Source organism: Hemicordylus capensis, chromosome 2, assembly GCF_027244095.1.
Source record: "Hemicordylus capensis ecotype Gifberg chromosome 2, rHemCap1.1.pri, whole genome shotgun sequence".
In the NCBI taxonomy this organism is placed as follows: Eukaryota; Metazoa; Chordata; class Lepidosauria; order Squamata; family Cordylidae; genus Hemicordylus; species Hemicordylus capensis.
The window spans coordinates 249,010,658-249,028,702 of NC_069658.1; the positions used below are offsets into that span (position 1 = coordinate 249,010,658).

Here is an 18,045-nt window from a genome sequence, read left to right on the forward strand (position 1 = left end):
CCCCAATTTTAATATTAAAAAGCCTCCTAGCCAATAACCAGCTTTTTGTTTGTCGTTAAAAGGTGAGCTAGTCCTCCGGGAGCCTCAGCCAATAAGGAAAGAGTCAGCTATGATTGATTTACCTGATCACTAATCAGGAGCAGCTGGAGGCAGGCACAGTTTTTGAATGGGACTAGAAGGAAGCAGGAAGTCCCATTTTTAAGAGAGAGCACATTGCGTTGGTGTTCCCTCTTTTGTGAAACGTGGTTGTGATTTGTGCAAAATGAGGGCACTCAGTCTGCAAGCAAATGGAGTTCAGACGAGGTAGGAGCGCAACCAAGCCCTCAGAAGGCATTGGATTTCTCCTGCATATGCTGGGAGCTTTTCTTTTTTCCTTTCCTTTTTTCCCCCGTTTTAAAATTGCATTAGCACATCTTAGTAACTTTCAGAGATCTAGAAAATGGGTTGGAAAAGTGATGGGATATGATGAACTGACACTCTGGGGACTTCTTTTCATAACAACAAACAACCACTTCCTTCCATCTCTGTGCAGAATGAGTCTTGTTCTGGGCAGCAGACCTATCAAGGCAGTTTGTGCCCACATGCATTCAGAATGCGGCCTTCCTTATTCAACCTGAGTGGGATCTAAAATGAACTGAGCGGACATCCAAAAACTTGTGAGCATGTGCACGTGTGCCTTAGAGGGAACAGTGCTCCCGTCCCTTCTGCCCCCCCAGCCCACAGGCAGCAGCTGTTTTTGAGTTACACTGGGGCAGTTTTGGGGTGGCTGGGTTTTGTTTGTTTGTTTGTTTGTTTGTTTTGGCTTCTTTTCCTCCCCCCCCCTTCAGTTTTTTTGTAAAACTGATGTATCTGTGGGTCAACTTGAATTTGCCGGTACCTCCCTCTCGCTTACAGGGTATGTGTCTGTAAGGACCATAACATTTCCAGTTCTTTCAGAAATAGCTATAAGATTAAAATATTAAGAGTAGGAGCAGCCAATAGGCTAACTCTTGTATAATGTCGTTTGCATACCCTTGCGTGCATGAGTCAATAATAATTTTTTAAAATGTGGGGAGGGTTCAGGTTACTTCCTCACTCACTCATTGCATCAGTGGCGGCTCCCCGGACATAAAGGTTAAGACAGGGCTGCACAACTTCGGCCCTCCTGCAGACGTTGGCTAATACTCCCCTAATCCCTGACTATTGGCCACTGGCTGAGGATAATGGGAACTGTAGTCCAAAAACAGCTGGAAGGCCAAAGTTGTGGAGCCCTGGGTCAAGAGAATGAACTGTGATTCCATTTGCACAAGAATTGGTGCAGGCTGCGTGCACGCTGGACTGACGTATCCTTACACAGTATGTCAACCAAAATAATTTTATCCCACTGTTCCATTTTACAGTGTGAAAGGTGACACACAACATCTAACAGTAAAACAGGAAGCAACCTGTGGCTTCAGGCATTTTATTTCAATCCAGTTCCTTTCTGGTATCAGAGTTGGCCTGGGGGAAAAGGAGTTCAGGCAGCAGACCACAAGGAGGTAAGGTGAGATGGGGAGAAGGTTCTGTGTCCCATGGCCTTGACCTTGCCTTCATATTAATGAACAGGGCTGCCACATGAACAACAAACATGGCTGCTAACTTACCCTGCTGAGGAAAGAGGCACCTTTTAAAGTGATTATCTCCTTAAATTTAGCTGGAGGAGAGCAACTGGCCCTGTCCATCCCCAGCACAGCATCTCTCCAGCGGCTGTTGCTCGACTGTACCTTGTGTTTCTTTTTTAGCTTGTGAGCCCTTTGAGGGACAGGGATTCTCCTCCTCCTTCTCTCCTCCTTCTATGTAAATAGCTTTGAGAATTTTTGTTGTTGTTGAAAAACAGTATATAAATAATAGTAGGAAGGCAGGCTGCCTTACGATGTTACATTTGGCCCTCAGCCTCCACATCTGCAAGACAGGGACGATGATAATGCCAGTCTACTGGATAATGTTAGAGGGTGGTGGTTGTCAAGGTGACTGAGTGAATGTATGTATATAAAAGTGTGACTTTTATGCCCTCATGGCATTTTGTTGCCAGCTGAAAACGTTTGTTTCAAGAGGCCTTTGTCTATGATTTGATTATCCTTGGCTCTCCTTTTAGACTTTATTTGGTAAAAAATTTTCTGCTAGTCTGAAATAATTATTATTCTATTATGTTGGCTAATTTACATAGTTTAATTCTGATTCGAAGAGGCAGGGTACAAGTTTTCTTAATAAACAAAAATATTTGGTTAAGGAAATTGTTACGTCTTCTCTTAAAAACCTATACTTTTTCCAAATGCAGTTTTAATCTATTGGTTCTATCCTTGCCATCAGTGAACTTTTAAGGTCACTGAGTGGCACATGACTTTCCTTGGTCGTTTGGGCATATTTTAAGAATGTAAACCTGTTTGAATAATTCCTAGGTTTTTAATAACATAATCGGAAGAATTTACTGCCTATGTTTTGTGTGTTATTGTGGCCACCCTCCCGCCAAACTCTCCAAAGACTAATCTATACCATTTATTTTGCCAAAGAGCTAGAGTCTGTGGCAGGGGGTGGGGGTGGGAGTCATGGATGTGACATTCAAGAACAACAGTGCCAGTGGACCAGGTGCAAAGGTGGTCCAGAGCCAGAAAAATGCCCATTTACCAAATCGGCTCTGCCTTTTTTTAAAGAAAAGATGACATTTTCTCCAAGTCCTGCAGTTCTGCCAGAGTTGAAGTTTGGTTTCAGCCAGCATCAAGAATACTCATCCAAACAGCACAAATCGGCTTCAATTATTTATTCGACATGTTTCTATACTATTTTTAAAACCAATTTTACACAAAGTGGTTTATAATATCAAAAACGTAGAACACGAAATCCATACAAAAGCAAAATGATAATGGCTAGAATTTTCCTCAGCGCTACGAAAACTGAAGTACCCCTTGTTGGAGATGTAGCTCCTTATGGCATCAACTCTTTGCACTGGCAACCCTATTGACCAATAGTGGCATTAGGGATAGAGACAACCAGTCAGGGCATTCCCTCTCTGACCGTGCTTTCTCTACTCAGATTCCCACTTTGTTAGACTGATAGTCTCAGGTTTAATTCTCTCACCAGAGAGACAGACTTCCTCCTCCTTCCTCCCCCCACTTTCTGTATGTAGCTAGCAATGTGGCAACTCGGTCTTACCTATGTCCCTGATGGATTTCCTAAATAAAGTACTTTATTTGGAACTTTAACTCCATGTCTCCAGACCAGGGGCGTAGCTAGCCCGCCGGCAGCCCGTGTATGGCCGTGGCGGGCGCCCCAATAGCCCCGCCCCCTGCATCTGACATCAGACGCAGGGGATAGCCATGCCCCCCGTGTCTGATGTCAGACTTGGGGGCGTGGTCTGGCTCCCGAACTGAGCCTTGAGGCTCCATTTAGGAGAAGCAGCTTAACTGCCGAAGGGGCCGCGCAGCCCCTTCGGCAGTTAGACAAAGGCTGGTGCTGCATTCGCAGCGCAGCCCAGGAGCGGCTCTTCCCTGCATGGAAGAGCCGCTTCTGGGCTGCATTGCGAATGCAGCACCAGTCTTAGCTCCTGAAGGGGCAGTGTGGCCCGCGAATAGCGGCTCCTGATTGGGCACAGCTTGGGTTCTTTGAACCCGTTCGCCCAATTATAGCTACGCCCCTGCTCCAGACAATATTAATTAGCAGTGCTCCCTTTCCTGTGCACTTCCGCTGTAGCTGGGGCAGCTAAACAAATCTCCTCTCTTGAGCTCCCAAACAGCCCTCTGGAGATGCAAAAAGACTTGAGCCTTATTAGTCTTTCCCTGCACCCCCAGCGGGCACAATTTCCACTGCTCTGCCCGGCCACCAGTTGGGAGTTTCTGACTCCAGGAATCTGTGGGTCACACAGCCCTCGGAGATCTTTGAGTTAAAAACTCCATCAGGGTGCTTTCCAGCAAAATGCCTCCGTTCAGGCAAGTCACATTCGAAACATAAATAGCAGGGGGAGCTGTCTTATGGAAACAAACAACCCCCCCACAACAGCAAATTTTTTACACTGGATATATGACATCCTAGCTCTATATCACCGCGATTAAATTCGAGACAAGGCACTGGAAACGTGAATGGCACCCTCCTGTCCGCGTGGGGATTGCGGTGTCACAACACAGGAAGTGTGGAAGCACACTTCTGAGATCCGATGTGACCCTGTTGCAGGGTCTAATCTGGAAAGTGCCCTGGAGGCAGAAGGGAGCAGCAAATATTGCACCCTTTCTCCCTCCGTGCCCACTCGGGCTGTGGAGAAAAACCTTAGAGCAGTTAAGCTCGAATATTTTTTGCATCTCTGCAGGGCAACTTCCATTTTTGTAGCACTGTGGAGAATTTCAGGCAATAAAGAAGACATCATAAGCAGCAGAATAGAAGTCCACAATACCACACCAGTTATTAAATCAGCCTAAATGTTAAATTAAAAGCTAGACAGAATAAAAACATCTTTTGGCTATTCCAACAGCCCTTAACCATACTTATGCTTCACTCTGTGGCAATGTTTCCCAAGCAGGATTTCTCCAGATACTGCTGAACTGCAACTCCCAGCACCTCCAGCCTGTGGCTGGGGATGCTGGGAGTTGTAGTTCAGCCACATCTGGAGGAACCCTGGTTGGGAAACACTGCTCTAAAGTGCCTATAGCAGGGGTGGGGAACCTTGGCACTCCAGCTGTTTTTGAACTACAACTCCCACCATCCCCAGCCACAATAATTGTGGCTAGGGATGATGGGAGTTGTAGTTCAACAGCTGGAGTGCCAAGGTTCCCCACCCCTGGCCTATAGGGTGCTACGCATTATACAGTCCACTTTTGGTTAGTCTGTTCCTCCAAAGTAGTCCTATATTGGACCATCTTGCCAAACCTGCATTTGATGGCCCACCCAAGATGTGGCAGCTGAAAAGTCTAGCCAGTTAGTTGCCCACTGTTCTTGTCCCTGCCCACAAGTTACTCCACTCAGTTTATTTGCATCAGTCCGTAATAGGGGCTCCTCCTCAGCTTGGGGTGAATCTCCTCCTCTATCACCTTTCTGCCTTCCAGAACCACAGTCTTGCCAGCGGCCTCCACCATCTGCATCTGATGAGGGAACACCACCAGCATTGTATAGTTGTGGTGGCTCATTGCCTACCTCTGGATCTACAGGAGGAAATAGCAAACAATGTTATTACAGGGGAAACTACAGGGGAAATAAAAAGAACAAGCATTATACTAGTTCTAGTAGGTTCCTCCTCTGATCAGACAGACAGACCCTTTCTTCCATTATCAGACGGACAGACCCCAAGGCTTGAAACATGGACCACTTCCCAGGACTGAAATTGACTACTAAATCCATAGCAGATTATGGGTTTTTCATGGACAGAAAATGCAGATCTAATGTAGGTTATTTATAGCATACTCACTCAAAAGTCCACTTGCAGGATGTGCTGGATATATCAGTAATTGAATACATCGCAATATGACATGAATAATGAATTTCTGGCTAGTTATTAACTATCTAGCTGGCATTTTGGAGAAGCACCATGCCTTGTAGAGATGAACTGGGCAGAAATTCTTCAGAGGCACCTCTAGCAACTGATTGGGGTAGCTGCACCTGTTGAATTTCTGCCTGGAGGCATCCTGCCCCAGTTCAAACTCCAGTTGAAATACTAAAACAAATGTGGCTGCATGAAGCCATTTTAAAAAGCCAGTATAACATATAATACTGTAACGTCTTTACAGCTTATATGATATGAAGGTAAGATCGGCACCTTAACTTGCAATTTCCATATTTTCTGGAGCACGAATTTATTTATTTATTTATTTATAAAATCTATATACCACTCAAAATGCAAGTCTCTAGGCGGTTTACAAAAAAAATTAAAAACAGATAAAAAGGTTAAAACATTACAACAATTAAAATTTAAAACGTTAAAACTATTAAAAACACAATTAAAACAATATCTAATTTAAAAACTGGGTAAACAAATGCATCTTGACTGCCTTTTAAAAAGTTGTAAGAGATGGGGAGGCTCTTATTTCAGCAGGAAGTATGTTCCAAAGCCTCGGGGCAGCAACAGAGAAGGCCCGTCCCCGAGTAGCCACCAGACAAGCCGGTGGCAACTGCAGACGGACCTCTCCAGATGATCTCAATGGGCGGTGTGGTTTGTAACGAAGAAGGCGTCCTCTTAAATAAATCTAAAGCATCTTTCATCTTCTACTACTGGACTAACAGTCCCTTCACAAAACATTTATATTGTTTTTTCACTGTATGGCTTGTTTGCTGAAAAGTACAGTTTGAATCCTGAGCAATGCTCTTTCCCTGCTCCAAACATGTATATCTGCTCTCACCTGTGTGAATTCTTTCATGTTGCATAAGATTTGAGCTCTGACTAAAACTCTTTCCACACTCCAAACATTTAAATGGTTTCTCTCCTCTGTGAATTCTTAGATGTACACGAAGGTGTATTCTCTGGCTGAAGCTCTTTCCACACTCCAAACATATATATGGTTTCTCTCCTGTGTGCGTTTTTTGATGTCTCGTAAGAGCTGAGTTCTGACTGAAGCTCTTTCCACACTCCAAACATTTAAATGGCTTTTCTCCTGTGTGAGTTCTTAGATGTACACTAAGGGCCGTTCTCTGGCTGAAGCTCTTTCCACACTCCAAACATTTGAATGGCTTCCATCCAATGTGAATTTTTTGATGTCGTGTAAGATCTAAATTCCGATTAAATCTCAGTCCACACTCCAGACATTTATATAGTTTCTCTCCTGAATGAATTTCTTGATGTTTTCTAAGAACTGAGCTCCGACTAAAGCTCTTTCCACACTCCAAACATTTAAACAGCTTTTCTCCTGTATGGATTCTTTGATGGACAGCAAGGACTGAGCTCCGACTAAAGCTTTTTCCACACTCCAAACATTTAAACGGCTTCTCGCCTGTGTGAATTCTTTGATGGATAGCAAGGACTGAGCTCCTACTAAAGCTCTTTCCACACTCCAAGCATTTAAATGGTTTCTCTCCTGTGTGAATTCTTTGATGATGTATAAGATCTGACCTCTGACTGAAGCTCTTTCCACACTCCAAACATTTATATGGTTTCTCTACTGTGTGCATTCTTTGATGGATAGTAAGGACTGAGCTCCGATTGAAGCTCTTTCCACACTCCAAGCATTTAAATGGCCTCTCTCCTGTGTGAATTATTTGATGTTGTATAAGAACTGAGCTCCGACTAAAGTTCTTTTCACACTCCATACATTTATATGGTTTATCTCCTGTGTGATGTGCTTGATGTTTTTGAAGAGATGATTTCTCACTGAAGCTTTTTCCACACTCCAAGCACTTAAATGGCTTCTCCCCAGTCTTGATTCTCCAATTATGTTTAACACGCAATTTACAACTGAAACTGTTTCCATAGGAGAGGTACTTTCTCTTTTCATTTCCCCGCTTTATTTCTTCTTGAATTGGAGTTTCTTGGCAGACACCAGCATCAAGAGCATAAGATGCTTGTTTTATTTCATTTTCCTTTCTCTCTTGTCCTCCCTGTTTACATCTCAGTCTTTCCATTAATGCTCTGCCTGGTTCTTCCTTATTCTTCCACCAATCACCTGCTGGAATACAGAGAGAAAGAGAATAAAAGAAGCTTAGTATAAATTGCAGAGAGAAACGGAGTCTGAAATCAGGCAATAAACCCAATTAATTGCTATTGCAAGTGACAATATGGATTTCTGAACAAGAGGTAGATCCTGATGCATATTAATGGTGCCCAATGATTGGCATTAAACAAAAGCTGGAATGGTGTAGAGTACTGGACTATAGAAACCTAGTTTTCTCAAATGAGTGGCTTTTCCTGTCATTGTTTCCCAACCAAATCTACTGCACAGTCTTTGTTTCCAAGATAAATGGAATAATTCAATTGTTGCTGCTCAGAACTATTTGTACAAAGGGCAGGATATGAGAGAGATAAGCCAACAAAGCAGACAAAGTAGGGAGAGTCCATAGCAGAGAGAGAGCATGCAGGGGGTCCCAGGCTTAATCCTCAAGGGAACCACGATTTGGAAGTCTTGTGCATTAAGCCAAAGAGAGATACTGCCAGCCTACGAAGATTCAACAGGATCAACAGCAGCTTCAGGTTTTTGCATGGTAAGTAAGTCCTAATACAGAACTGATTTTCCTCAGAATTTGGAAACGTCTCCCCTGCCCCCCTGCAAATTGTCTATCTGTTCCCCATTATGGTTAATCTTTCACAGTGTATGAATTAGCTTATCAAAAGGATGTCAATCAGATCCACTTAACAGCCACAACCACAACCATCCCAGCCTATTTTCAATACCAAAGATCATTCTACTGGGCATAGTTCTTGTCCTCCCACTCATGCAGGGTTAATAAAACCTGATGGTTTAAAAAAATAATAAAATTTAAAAATCAGATTTTTAAAATTTAAATAATTTTTTTAAAATTTAAATCAGATTTTTTAAATTTAGATTGATTTTTAAAAATTGTAAAGAACCTAGGTCAAAGATATCATCATGAATATTAATCATAACTTCTAATTATATTCTATGAACGAGTTAACAGCACAATATGGGGTTGAGAGAAGACAGACTTGATCAGTCCTATTCTACAGGTACTGTACACGCAGCACACACAGTCAAGTCCTCCCCCTGAAAAAAAGGCAAAGATAAAGGAGGTCAATGAATGAATAGTGTTTGGGGGGGATGGAGTAGATCTGAGCAAGGAGGAGAGTCTGGATATAAATGCCCAGTGCATGGAGAGGGGAGGAGGGGAGGGGAAGGGAATAGGAAGTGAAACCAAAAGTGAACAGAACACATTAATGCAGTCCTGAGGAAACATTTTTTGAGTATATCCTCCGTTGTAGAATGGAAACACCTATTGCGGCAGCAGATCATAAAAGAGACCCCATTTGGGAATATTTTTAATGAAGTTCCTGTATCTGTGGGTAAGAAAGGCAAGCATGCAAAATGCAAACAGTGCAACAATGAAATGCAAGGCCTGGTTGCCCAAACGAAACAACATTATGAGAAGTATGTACCTATCTTTTAAAAATGAAACCTACATCTATCTCCAAATATGTATTTTTATTTATTTAAAAGATTTAGTCCCCACCCCTCCAGTACACTACTGCTCAGGGTGGCTCACAACAATAAATATTTTAATATTTTATGTACTAAGGTTATATTAAACAACAAGAATGTACTTTTATAGAAAATGATGGTTTTCTATGAATCAGTCAGGAGTCTTCCCAACTAGCAATTTAAATTGTGATTTAAATAATTAAAATTAAATTATTTTGTGAAGTGACTTAAATCATGATTTAAATCAATTTTATTTAAATCAAATCAACCCTGCGCTCATCTTCATCCAATTAGTTGCAAAGCACTCTTCTGAAATAATGCTGGAAGCTGTCAGATTGTCCCCTGATGATTCCCACACAGCTAGTGGGAGATGGCATACCACTTAACCAGGAATAATCAGTCTGGTGCCAGAAATGCACTGGATGATGCATTTCCCAGCATGGCTTGAAATGAGATTGGGAATGTCAGTCTTGGAGAAGAATCTAGCAGGGCTCAGGCATAGGAAAGAGAAGCACTTTCACAGCACATTTCATATTATTTAAAAGCAAAAAGCAATCCCTGGTATCCAAGTCTAATACCATCACACGCCATTCTGACAAAGGGCCACAGGTTCCCTCACCCAGTGGGGAGACTCCACAATCTTGCCAGGAGGAGAATTAACGAAAAGAAAGCATTGCTGGGTATTGATCCAAAAAGAAGCAGCAGCAGCAAGTTCTGGATAAAGAGGGAACCTTACCGAGAGAGGTCACATTCCAGCTTATCTCTTCCATGATTTCTCTGTGCAGGACTCTTTGGTCTGGATCCAGCAAAGCCCACTCCTCCTCTGTGAAATGCACAGCCACTTCTTCAAAGGAGATGGGACTCTGAAAGAAGAAATCATTTGACTCATAACAAAACATTTCTTCCCCTTGTAAACAAATCTCAGAGGATAAATTAAGGTGAAGCAGCTAAGGCTTGCTCTGAGGGATTAGCATCTTCAAAGTTTCCCAGTAGGCAGCTTTGGAAGAAGCAAAGTGGGAAGAGAGAGATAATTTCAGACTCTGAAAAAGACACCCAAGGTGTTCTCTGTCCAGCTCCCCAATGACCCTCCTCCCCTACCTGATCTGGTTGTATGGAAGCCATTTCTCCACCACCACCACACAGGGGAGGCAACTCTGTCCACATTGGCAAGGTTACTCCACCGCCTACGAGGGAGACAAAGGGGGTCAGAAGATGATTTGCTCTTTACATACATTTTTCAATATCAGTTCCTTGTTGGGAGAAGAAAAAGATCACCTCTCTCCAAAGACTCCTGGACAGAACACCAAGTATTGCTTTCGACATACACACTTGTTAACTTGTTTAATTTAACAGATATAAACATATAAATGTGTTATGTTTTATACAATTGTTTCATATACATGTATATGCTTTATATAAATTTGTTATGTATAAACAGATTTAAACATATAAATGTGTTATGCTTTATACTATTTTTTAATATACATTTATATATGTTTTATATAAATTTGTTACATTTAAACAGATTTAAACATATAAATGTGTTAACTTGTTTAATTTAAAAGATCTTCAAGTTTGTGTGAAACAGACTGGCGAGAAGAGGCTCCCACAGTCAGGGAGTTCCCTCATAGAGGAACACAGAAGCAGCCCACACGTTAGGCATACTGGGAAACCAAGTAGACGTAGGATCCATTAATCCTTACCCAGCGAGGTGGACACTCCGCCACCCTCCTGAGAGATCCTTCTGAATAGCAAACTCTCTCTGGCATCTGATAGAGCCTTCTCTGCCTCAAAGAAAACGGTAGTCACTTCAGCCAACTCACTCTGCATCGGAAACACCAACAAAAATCCCAGGTAGGGAATAAGGAGGAGGGGGTTAGAAAAAGAATGGAACCTGCAAAGGTGGGTTGGGATATATCCGCCTATAAGAGATCCACCTTTGAGAGGAATCTGGGCAATTGTGCAGAATTTATCTTTAGTCACATTATTCCCTATTTCAGTAAATAAGAGAGCCAGTGTGGTGTAGTGGTTAGAGTGCTGGACTAGGACTGGGGAGACCCAGGTTCAAATCCCCATTCAGCCACAATACTTGCTGGGTGACAATGGGCCAGTCACTTCTCTCTCAGCCTAACCTACTTCACAGGGTTGTTGTGAGGAGAAACTTAAGTATGTAGTACACCGCTCTGGGCTCCTTGGAGGAAGAGCGGGATATAAAATGTAAATAATAATAATAATAATAATAATAATAATAATAATTAGCCAACTATTAAATAGCTGTACTTCTTTGCTGTATTCGTTTGTTCTTAATAATTGTCCTGTGATGTTGAGCATTTGCAGAAAGGTAGGATATGCATTTTTAATATTAATAAATAAATAAAACTCATTTAATCTTTTACCAGCATAAAACTCTCTCACCTGCTGTTCTTCCTGCTTCCTGTCCTCTGCCTGGCTTAAGAGGAAAGCTTCTGCCAGGGCCACTGCCTGGGAACTAGTCTCTGGCCCACAATCTCTGACCCAGTTCTTCATCTCCAGGGGTAGGACAGTCAGGAATTGTTCCAGGATCACCAGGTCCAGCACTTGTTTTTTTGTGTGGTGTTCTGGTTTGAGCCACTGATGGCAAAGATTGTGGAGTCGGTTGCAGACCTCTCGGGGCCCCTTGGCCTCCTGGTAGCGGAACTGCCTGAAATGCTGGCGCTGTACATCTGAACTGAGCATGTTCTCATCCGGGATCTTCTGCACAGGTCTTTCCCAGCATTCCTCACTGCTACCCATCATGATGGTATCTGGGTCAGCCAAGCCTTGCATTCTGTCTCTAATTCTGCGCTGCAAAGACAGCAGGGTGAAGTTATTCTTCCACTGGATTCTTTCTCACAAAAGAAATGGCTATAATTGGTTGGGCCATTGAGTTCTGCAAAGCCATCACTTTGTCCTGCAAGTCAAGTCAAATCCAGTCAAGTCAGGGAGGTATTTTACAAAGAAAAAGTGACTGTTTCATTGCTGACAGAGGCTTTTCCCCTTAGGAAAGGTGACAATCATTCAAGAAGAACTAGAGATTGGAGAGGGGTTCCTTTGCCTGCAAGCCACAGAAACAAAGCCTTCCATCTCGTTGAGGGTCACACAATGCAGCACCCCTGAAAGCTTTTCCTCGAGCCCCTCCTCTCCCTCAACAAATTTCCTCATGCAAAGTTCCTGGCCAGATATGCTGCTCCACTCACTTTGCCCCTCTTTATGGACCACCACTGTCTTTTTCCTTAGGGCACTTCAAAGCTATATATGGAAAGAAGCTGTTTTCCAGACAGGGAGGTTTACTGTGTGAGGAAGTGTGATAAATGTCCCACCGCCTCTTTGTTCTGTCAAACAATGTAGGGGAGATTTTAATTGTGGGATATATTATGCTCTATAACCAGACTCTTCAATAAGAATTTTTCATTACTTTTTACCTACCTTCTATATCATGATTCTCTAACTGTTTTTGTCTTGTTTTATGATGCTTTTATTTCAAGTTGGGCTTTTAACCTTCATTTTATACTGTGAGAGCCAGCGTAGTGTAGTGGTTAGAGTGCTTGACTAGGACTGGGGAGACCCGAGTTCAAATCCCCATTTAGCCATGATACTTGCTGGGTGACTCTGGGCCAGTCACTTCTCTCTCAGCCTAACCTACTTCACAGGGTTGTTGTGAGGAGAAACCTAAGTATGTAGTACACTGCTCTGGGCTCCTTGGAGGAAGAGCGGGATATAAAATGTAAGAACAACAACAACAACAACAACAATAAATCTTGTGTTTCAAATTTTGTAAATTTAGTTTTCATTTTTCAATGTGATGACTTCAGTTTTAAGCAATAAAGAACTTGAACACTGTTCTGGACATACAGGGGGCTTTCTTGCTGCAAAAGTGCAAGTTTAATTTCCTTGCTTTCCTCTCCCTGTGCCCACTGCTGTACATCTTCTCTGGAATCACCCATCCATTTCGCTTCCCATTGTCTACATATCTCCTCTTTATTCCCACCTGTTGTGCACATGTATGGTACCTGGAGATCACACAGAAATATGAACTTGATGCCTTTGGGGTTTTTTAAATTTGTGGTGTTTTGGAGTATTTTCAGCAAATGGAGTGTTGCTAAACAGTAGAGAATAAACAACATGTTTTGATATATGGGACAAAGTCCTTTGGGGTTTTTGACTGTGCTTCAGCTTTGGGCAGGTGGTAGCCAAGGTACTTTGCTGGATTTCTGCTCTGCTCTCACATGTATTTAATTTTAAAAAATTAGGAGTATTTGTGCACATCCACCCTTCTGCCTTCCCAGGAAAGCCATTCTTGGAAGGGCGGTATAGAAATTGAATGAATGAATGAATGAAAGAATGAAAGCATACCGCAGAAGTAATATCTCAGCTTTGTGGGGTTTGACTATGCTGGCTTTCTGCTTCATACTTGCTTGGTGGTTTTTTTAAAATTAATTGTGTGGTGGAGCTGTTTCTGCACATGTACCCTCTTGCCTGATTGGGAAAGCATATCCAGCAGTAAAATCTTAGTTTGCAAGTTTAAGAACATTTGGCTTACAAACAAACTTTTGGAATACAACCCATTTGTAAGTTGGGGATTTCCTGTACTCGTAAAAAAATTTTTTTTAAGCAAGTGCAGAGAGAAAACCCAGCAGAGAGGAAATCCAGTAACTTGGCTAATACCTACCTGCCCAAAGATGAAGCACAGTCAAAACCCTTGACCTGCACCCCAAGAAAACAATCAAGAGATGGTATGGCCTACAGAAGGAATACCTAGTGTGTTTGCTGGCTTGTGCAAATGTGTGCTTGCACAAATACTCTCTATAATATATCTATTTAAAAATAGAGGGGAGGAACACAAGGCACATGGGCCCAGGCAAGAATCCAGAGGTAAAGCCCCCCCAATCCACCCCCGCCCGCCCCCCCCCCAATCCAAACACCCACACCACAGCAGTTATGGCTAGTGGGTCTACATGCTACAGGTGTAACTTTTTTTTTTTAATGAAAAAAGTAAACTTAAGGGAAAACACCAGCAAGCTAGCTAGTGATTGGAAGTGGACTGTGGGCAACAGGAAAGAAGACTGCAAAGGTGCTACCAAGTGTAAGATAGAGGGAGCCTGCTGGGCAGAGCTGACACTTCCAAAGGTAACCCCAAGGCAGGTAGCTTTACCTCCAACACAGGCCTAGTTTTTCACATAACTGCTCCTAACTTCTACAATATTCCATGCTGCCATTTTCAGGTACTATCTTTTAAGACTGTTATTTCACATATTGAACGACCAATAGTCAGGAAGAAATATGGGATGGGGCAGCTTACTGTCTTAGAGAGCCAGCGTGGTGTAGTGGTTAGAGTGCTGGACTAGGACCGGGGAGACCTGAGTTCAAATCCCCATTCAGCCATGATACTAGCTGGGTGCCTCTGGGCCAGTCACTTCTCTCTCAGCCTAACCTACCTCACAGGGTTGTTGTGAAAGAGAAACTCAAGTACATAGTACACCGCTCTGGGCTCCTTGGAGGAAGAGCGGGATATAAATGTAAAATAATAATAATAATATTAATAATTAACACCCCAAAACTGTAGCCATAATGGAGGAGGCCTGGAAAACTTCGCTTGAAACTGGTTTCAATCTCCCCAAATTCAAGGGGCCTCCATATTTTCCCAGAGAGGAGGAATTAAGTCTGTTTGGGCTTTGGAGGAGCCCCAGCTGCACAAGCCACCTCCCCATGGGCTAAAATGACAGATGAGTCTCCCCCCCCCCAGCCTGGTTCCTTCTCACCCCCCATTCAAATCCCCTGCTGGGCTGAGCCACTCGGTTCCTCCCACCCACTCCTCACTTGCCTCCTTTGCGTCAGCCACCCTCGACTGAGAGACTCCCCTCCAAGGGGACTCAGACCAGATCCCAGAGGCCACTTTCCCAGGGAAAGGGGCAGGGCAGGAAGAAACCCTCGCCAATCACAATCCCCGTTCCCTATGTTTTTGCCTCTCTAGGCTTCACGTCTCACTTGTTTTAACCCTGAGATTCCATCTCAGTCAGATGCCTGCTGTGCCCGCTGCCGTGTGGGGGGGGGGGGCGGCCTGCTCCGCTCCGCTCCGTCCCCCCCTGGTGGTGAAGAGGGGGAAATAGTGGCAGCGCGTTGCAGGGGATGGGATTGGGAAGGACAGCAGCAGCGGGGGGCATCAGGGCTCTGGGGAGGCCTCCCAGGAGACCACAGACCACCCCGCCCCATGGCTCGTGCCGAAACGTGACTCTGCAAACCAGGTTTAGCAAAGTGAAAAAATTAACAACAGTCTTCAGGTTATATCTTAAAATCCTGCTTTCTAAACGTACAGTGTCTATATGTACCTGTGTGTCTGTCTGAATGAGAGAGAGAGAGAGAGAGAGAGAGAGAGTGAGAGAGAGAGAGAGAGAGATGATTCATATATGGTCTAGAACAGGGATCCTCAAGGTTGGGTCCCCAGATGTTATTGGACTTCAACTCCCATAATCCCCAGCCCCAGTGGCCTTTGGTAGGGGATTATGGGAGTTGAAGTCCAATAACATCTGGGGACCCAACGCTGAGAATCCCTGGTCTAGAATCCTTGTCCACACTCCAGCCACATATAACCTGCTGCTGCGGACGTTTTCTTTTTGCCTCAAGTAGCAAGGGAAGAAATAAAACTGCAAACTCTAGTAATAGCAAGGGGCCTTTTGCCACACAGTTCTTCTTCCTAGTGGATTGTGCAGGGGGACAGTGGTGTTGGCCCTTTAAGAAGTGTGAGGTGGGTCACTTCAGGTGTAGGCATGAACAGGGGTGCAGGAGATGACGGGTGCCAGGCCCTGTCACCATATGTGCAACACCATAGGCCTTAAGGAGAGGAGAGCTGGTCTTGTGGTAGCAAGCATGACTTGTCCCCTTAGCTAAGCAGGGTCTGCCCTGGTTGCATAGGAAAGGGAGACTAGAAGTGTGAGCACTATAATACATTCCCCTCAGGGGATGGAGCTGCTCTGGGAAGAGCAGAAGGTTCCAAGTTCCCTCCCTGGCTTCTCCAAGACAGGGCTGAGAGAGATGCTTGACTGCAACTTTGGAGAAGCCGCTGCCAGTCTGTGTAGACAATACTGAGCTAGATAGACCAATGGTCTGACTCAATATATGGCAGCTTCCGATGTTCCTATGCCTCCTCTCCACCTGCTGTCACCACCCTCTCTCACTTCACTGGGACATGTTGTTGATTTCCCCCTCCTCATCCTCTTTCCCTCTTCATGTCTGAACTTTTCTCATCTGCTTAGTTCTTCCTAAATCGTTCACCCCCTGCCCACCCCCATTATCTGACAGCTGAAGCAAATTCCCAGACAAGCAGTATTATTAAACACTTTAAAAAGAGAGGAGGGGTTCCTTCCACGCCTGGAGTTAAAGTCATTTTGATTTCTTGCATAAACCCCAGACCTATGGATGGTGAGATGTTCCCTGAACAATATTTATTCAATAGGGGGAGGCTCACAAATTATTTTTGCCCTGGGCCCTGCACAAGCTAGGGACAGCCCTATCAGGTAGAAGGGGGTTTACCTTTGGTCTAGGTGGTTGGGGGTGATGGGAGTTGTAGTCTAACAATGTTTGGGAACCCAAGGTTGGAGCAGTCATGTAAACATACCTGCCAACATATCCCTATTTTCCCAGAATGCGAAATAAGGAGAAGTTGGCAGGTATGCATGTAAGCCCATCCACCTGCTAGCTGAAACAGTGCAGTCCAGACAAAAAAATGACTACCTGATCTGCTGTTTGTGATAATTAGGCCTCTTTTCCACACAAGCTAGAAAAATTGAACTTGGCATCTTTATAGCTCAGTTAGAGGGAATAAGTCATAGCTTAGAAGGGGGAGAGGGTTCAACTTCAGAAAACAGTAAATAAAAATCTGGAAAAATATTTTGAATTATCCAAAAAAGATAAGGACTCTTAATTATCAAGGGCCTCATGGAGACAGCAGACACAGCCGAGGGAGCTGCCATCACCCAGCTAACCAGGTTCCAGCTGAAGTGGACCTTTCCTCCTCTAACTGCCACCACAGGTTTACTAAGGACCATCTTATGCTGAGGGGAGAAGATAAAGGACAGACAATGGACCGGGTCTCACGATCTGTGAGACACGGTTTTGGGAAGTGAGCAGGAAGAGCAGGCTAAGTCCGCTCTCCCCGCTCATGAGCGGGGATGGAGCCCTAGGCAGCCAGATCGGCCGCCCACACGATGGACGGCCCCGAGACGGAGCAGGCAGGGGCTGGGGAGCTCAGGGGCTGTGCAGCCCCCAGAAGCCCCACTATGCCCTGCGCAAGTGCGCAGGGCATACTGGGGAGACCCCCGTGCCGGGAGGCTGCTTTTAAGCCTCCCGGCCGGGGGTCTACTCACAAGTAACCGCGGTGTGGAGCTGCGCCGCGGCTACTCACGAGCAGGTAGCCTGGGTTTGTGGAGCGCACGCTCCACAAACCCGGGCTAAGGGGTGGGCTACAGGAGTGGGTTAGCCGCTCCAGAACCACCGGGCTCGGCTGCAAGCTCGGTGGTTCTTACGATCACAAAAACCGGGCTAGGATTTTCCTAGCCCGATTTTTGTGACCGTAAGAATAGCCTCACAGTCTATCTGCTGACATGATCCAAGACGGTAGGATGGAAAGGGCTAGCTCTTTAAAAGTCTTTTGATTGTTCTTCCTTGTAGCTTTGTCCTATAGCTTTGCTTTTGCGTAAACCACTATAGGAGGTTTGCTTAGAAAGCACTATGTATAAATAAATGTTGTGGTAGGTGCAAGCTAAAAATAAACCCAACAAGCCAGGCATGAGCATTAGGCAGCAGTTTTGGGCAAACCCTAGTACCTGGCAGGTCCTAGGCTACTGCCACAATGCCAACACTCCCTGCCCACCCCTTTTATTTATTTATCTATCATATTTATCTTATTTATATACAGCCTTATAATCTATCTATCTATCTATCTATCTATCTA

The 18,045-nt window shown here is 44.2% G+C and overlaps 2 protein-coding genes across 5 annotated transcripts in view; one reads left to right on the forward strand and one right to left on the reverse strand.

Moving 5' to 3' along the window:
- Nucleotides 1-18,045, forward strand: part of LOC128343035 (zinc finger protein 271-like) — a 159,866-nt gene that overhangs the window by 3,057 nt on the left and 138,764 nt on the right. The gene's annotated exons all lie outside the window — the stretch shown is intronic.
- On the reverse strand, nucleotides 4,741-15,039 carry LOC128343046 (zinc finger protein 436-like). 3 transcript variants are annotated; one of them, XM_053291431.1, is made up of 7 exons: nucleotides 14,920-15,039; nucleotides 11,496-12,009; nucleotides 10,784-10,904; nucleotides 10,179-10,264; nucleotides 9,817-9,943; nucleotides 6,336-7,595; nucleotides 4,741-5,144 (listed from the first exon to the last, which is right to left on the reverse strand). In XM_053291431.1, the coding sequence occupies exons 2-7, from the start codon at nucleotides 11,883-11,885 to the stop codon at nucleotides 4,849-4,851; spliced, it is 2,280 nt and encodes a 759-aa protein (XP_053147406.1). In that variant the 5' UTR covers nucleotides 11,886-12,009; nucleotides 14,920-15,039; the 3' UTR covers nucleotides 4,741-4,848. The 3 variants fall into 3 exon arrangements, with proteins under 3 accessions (XP_053147406.1, XP_053147407.1, XP_053147405.1); XM_053291432.1 differs by lacking the exon at nucleotides 14,920-15,039 and adding an exon at nucleotides 14,398-14,516 and having other exon boundaries at nucleotides 6,336-7,592; XM_053291430.1 differs by lacking the exon at nucleotides 14,920-15,039 and adding an exon at nucleotides 14,398-14,516.

Coding starts and splice junctions, on each gene's coding strand:
- LOC128343046 (XM_053291431.1), bottom strand. CDS start 11,885: ATGCAAGGCTTGGCTGACCCAGATACCATCATGATGGGTAGCAGTGAG. Junction 10,265..10,783: donor CGGAGTGTCCACCTCGCTGG/GTAAGGATTAAT, acceptor TCTCCCTCGTAG/GCGGTGGAGTAACCTTGCCA. Junction 5,145..6,335: donor ACATGAAAGAATTCACACAG/GTGAGAGCAGAT, acceptor TTCCTCCTGTAG/ATCCAGAGGTAGGCAATGAG.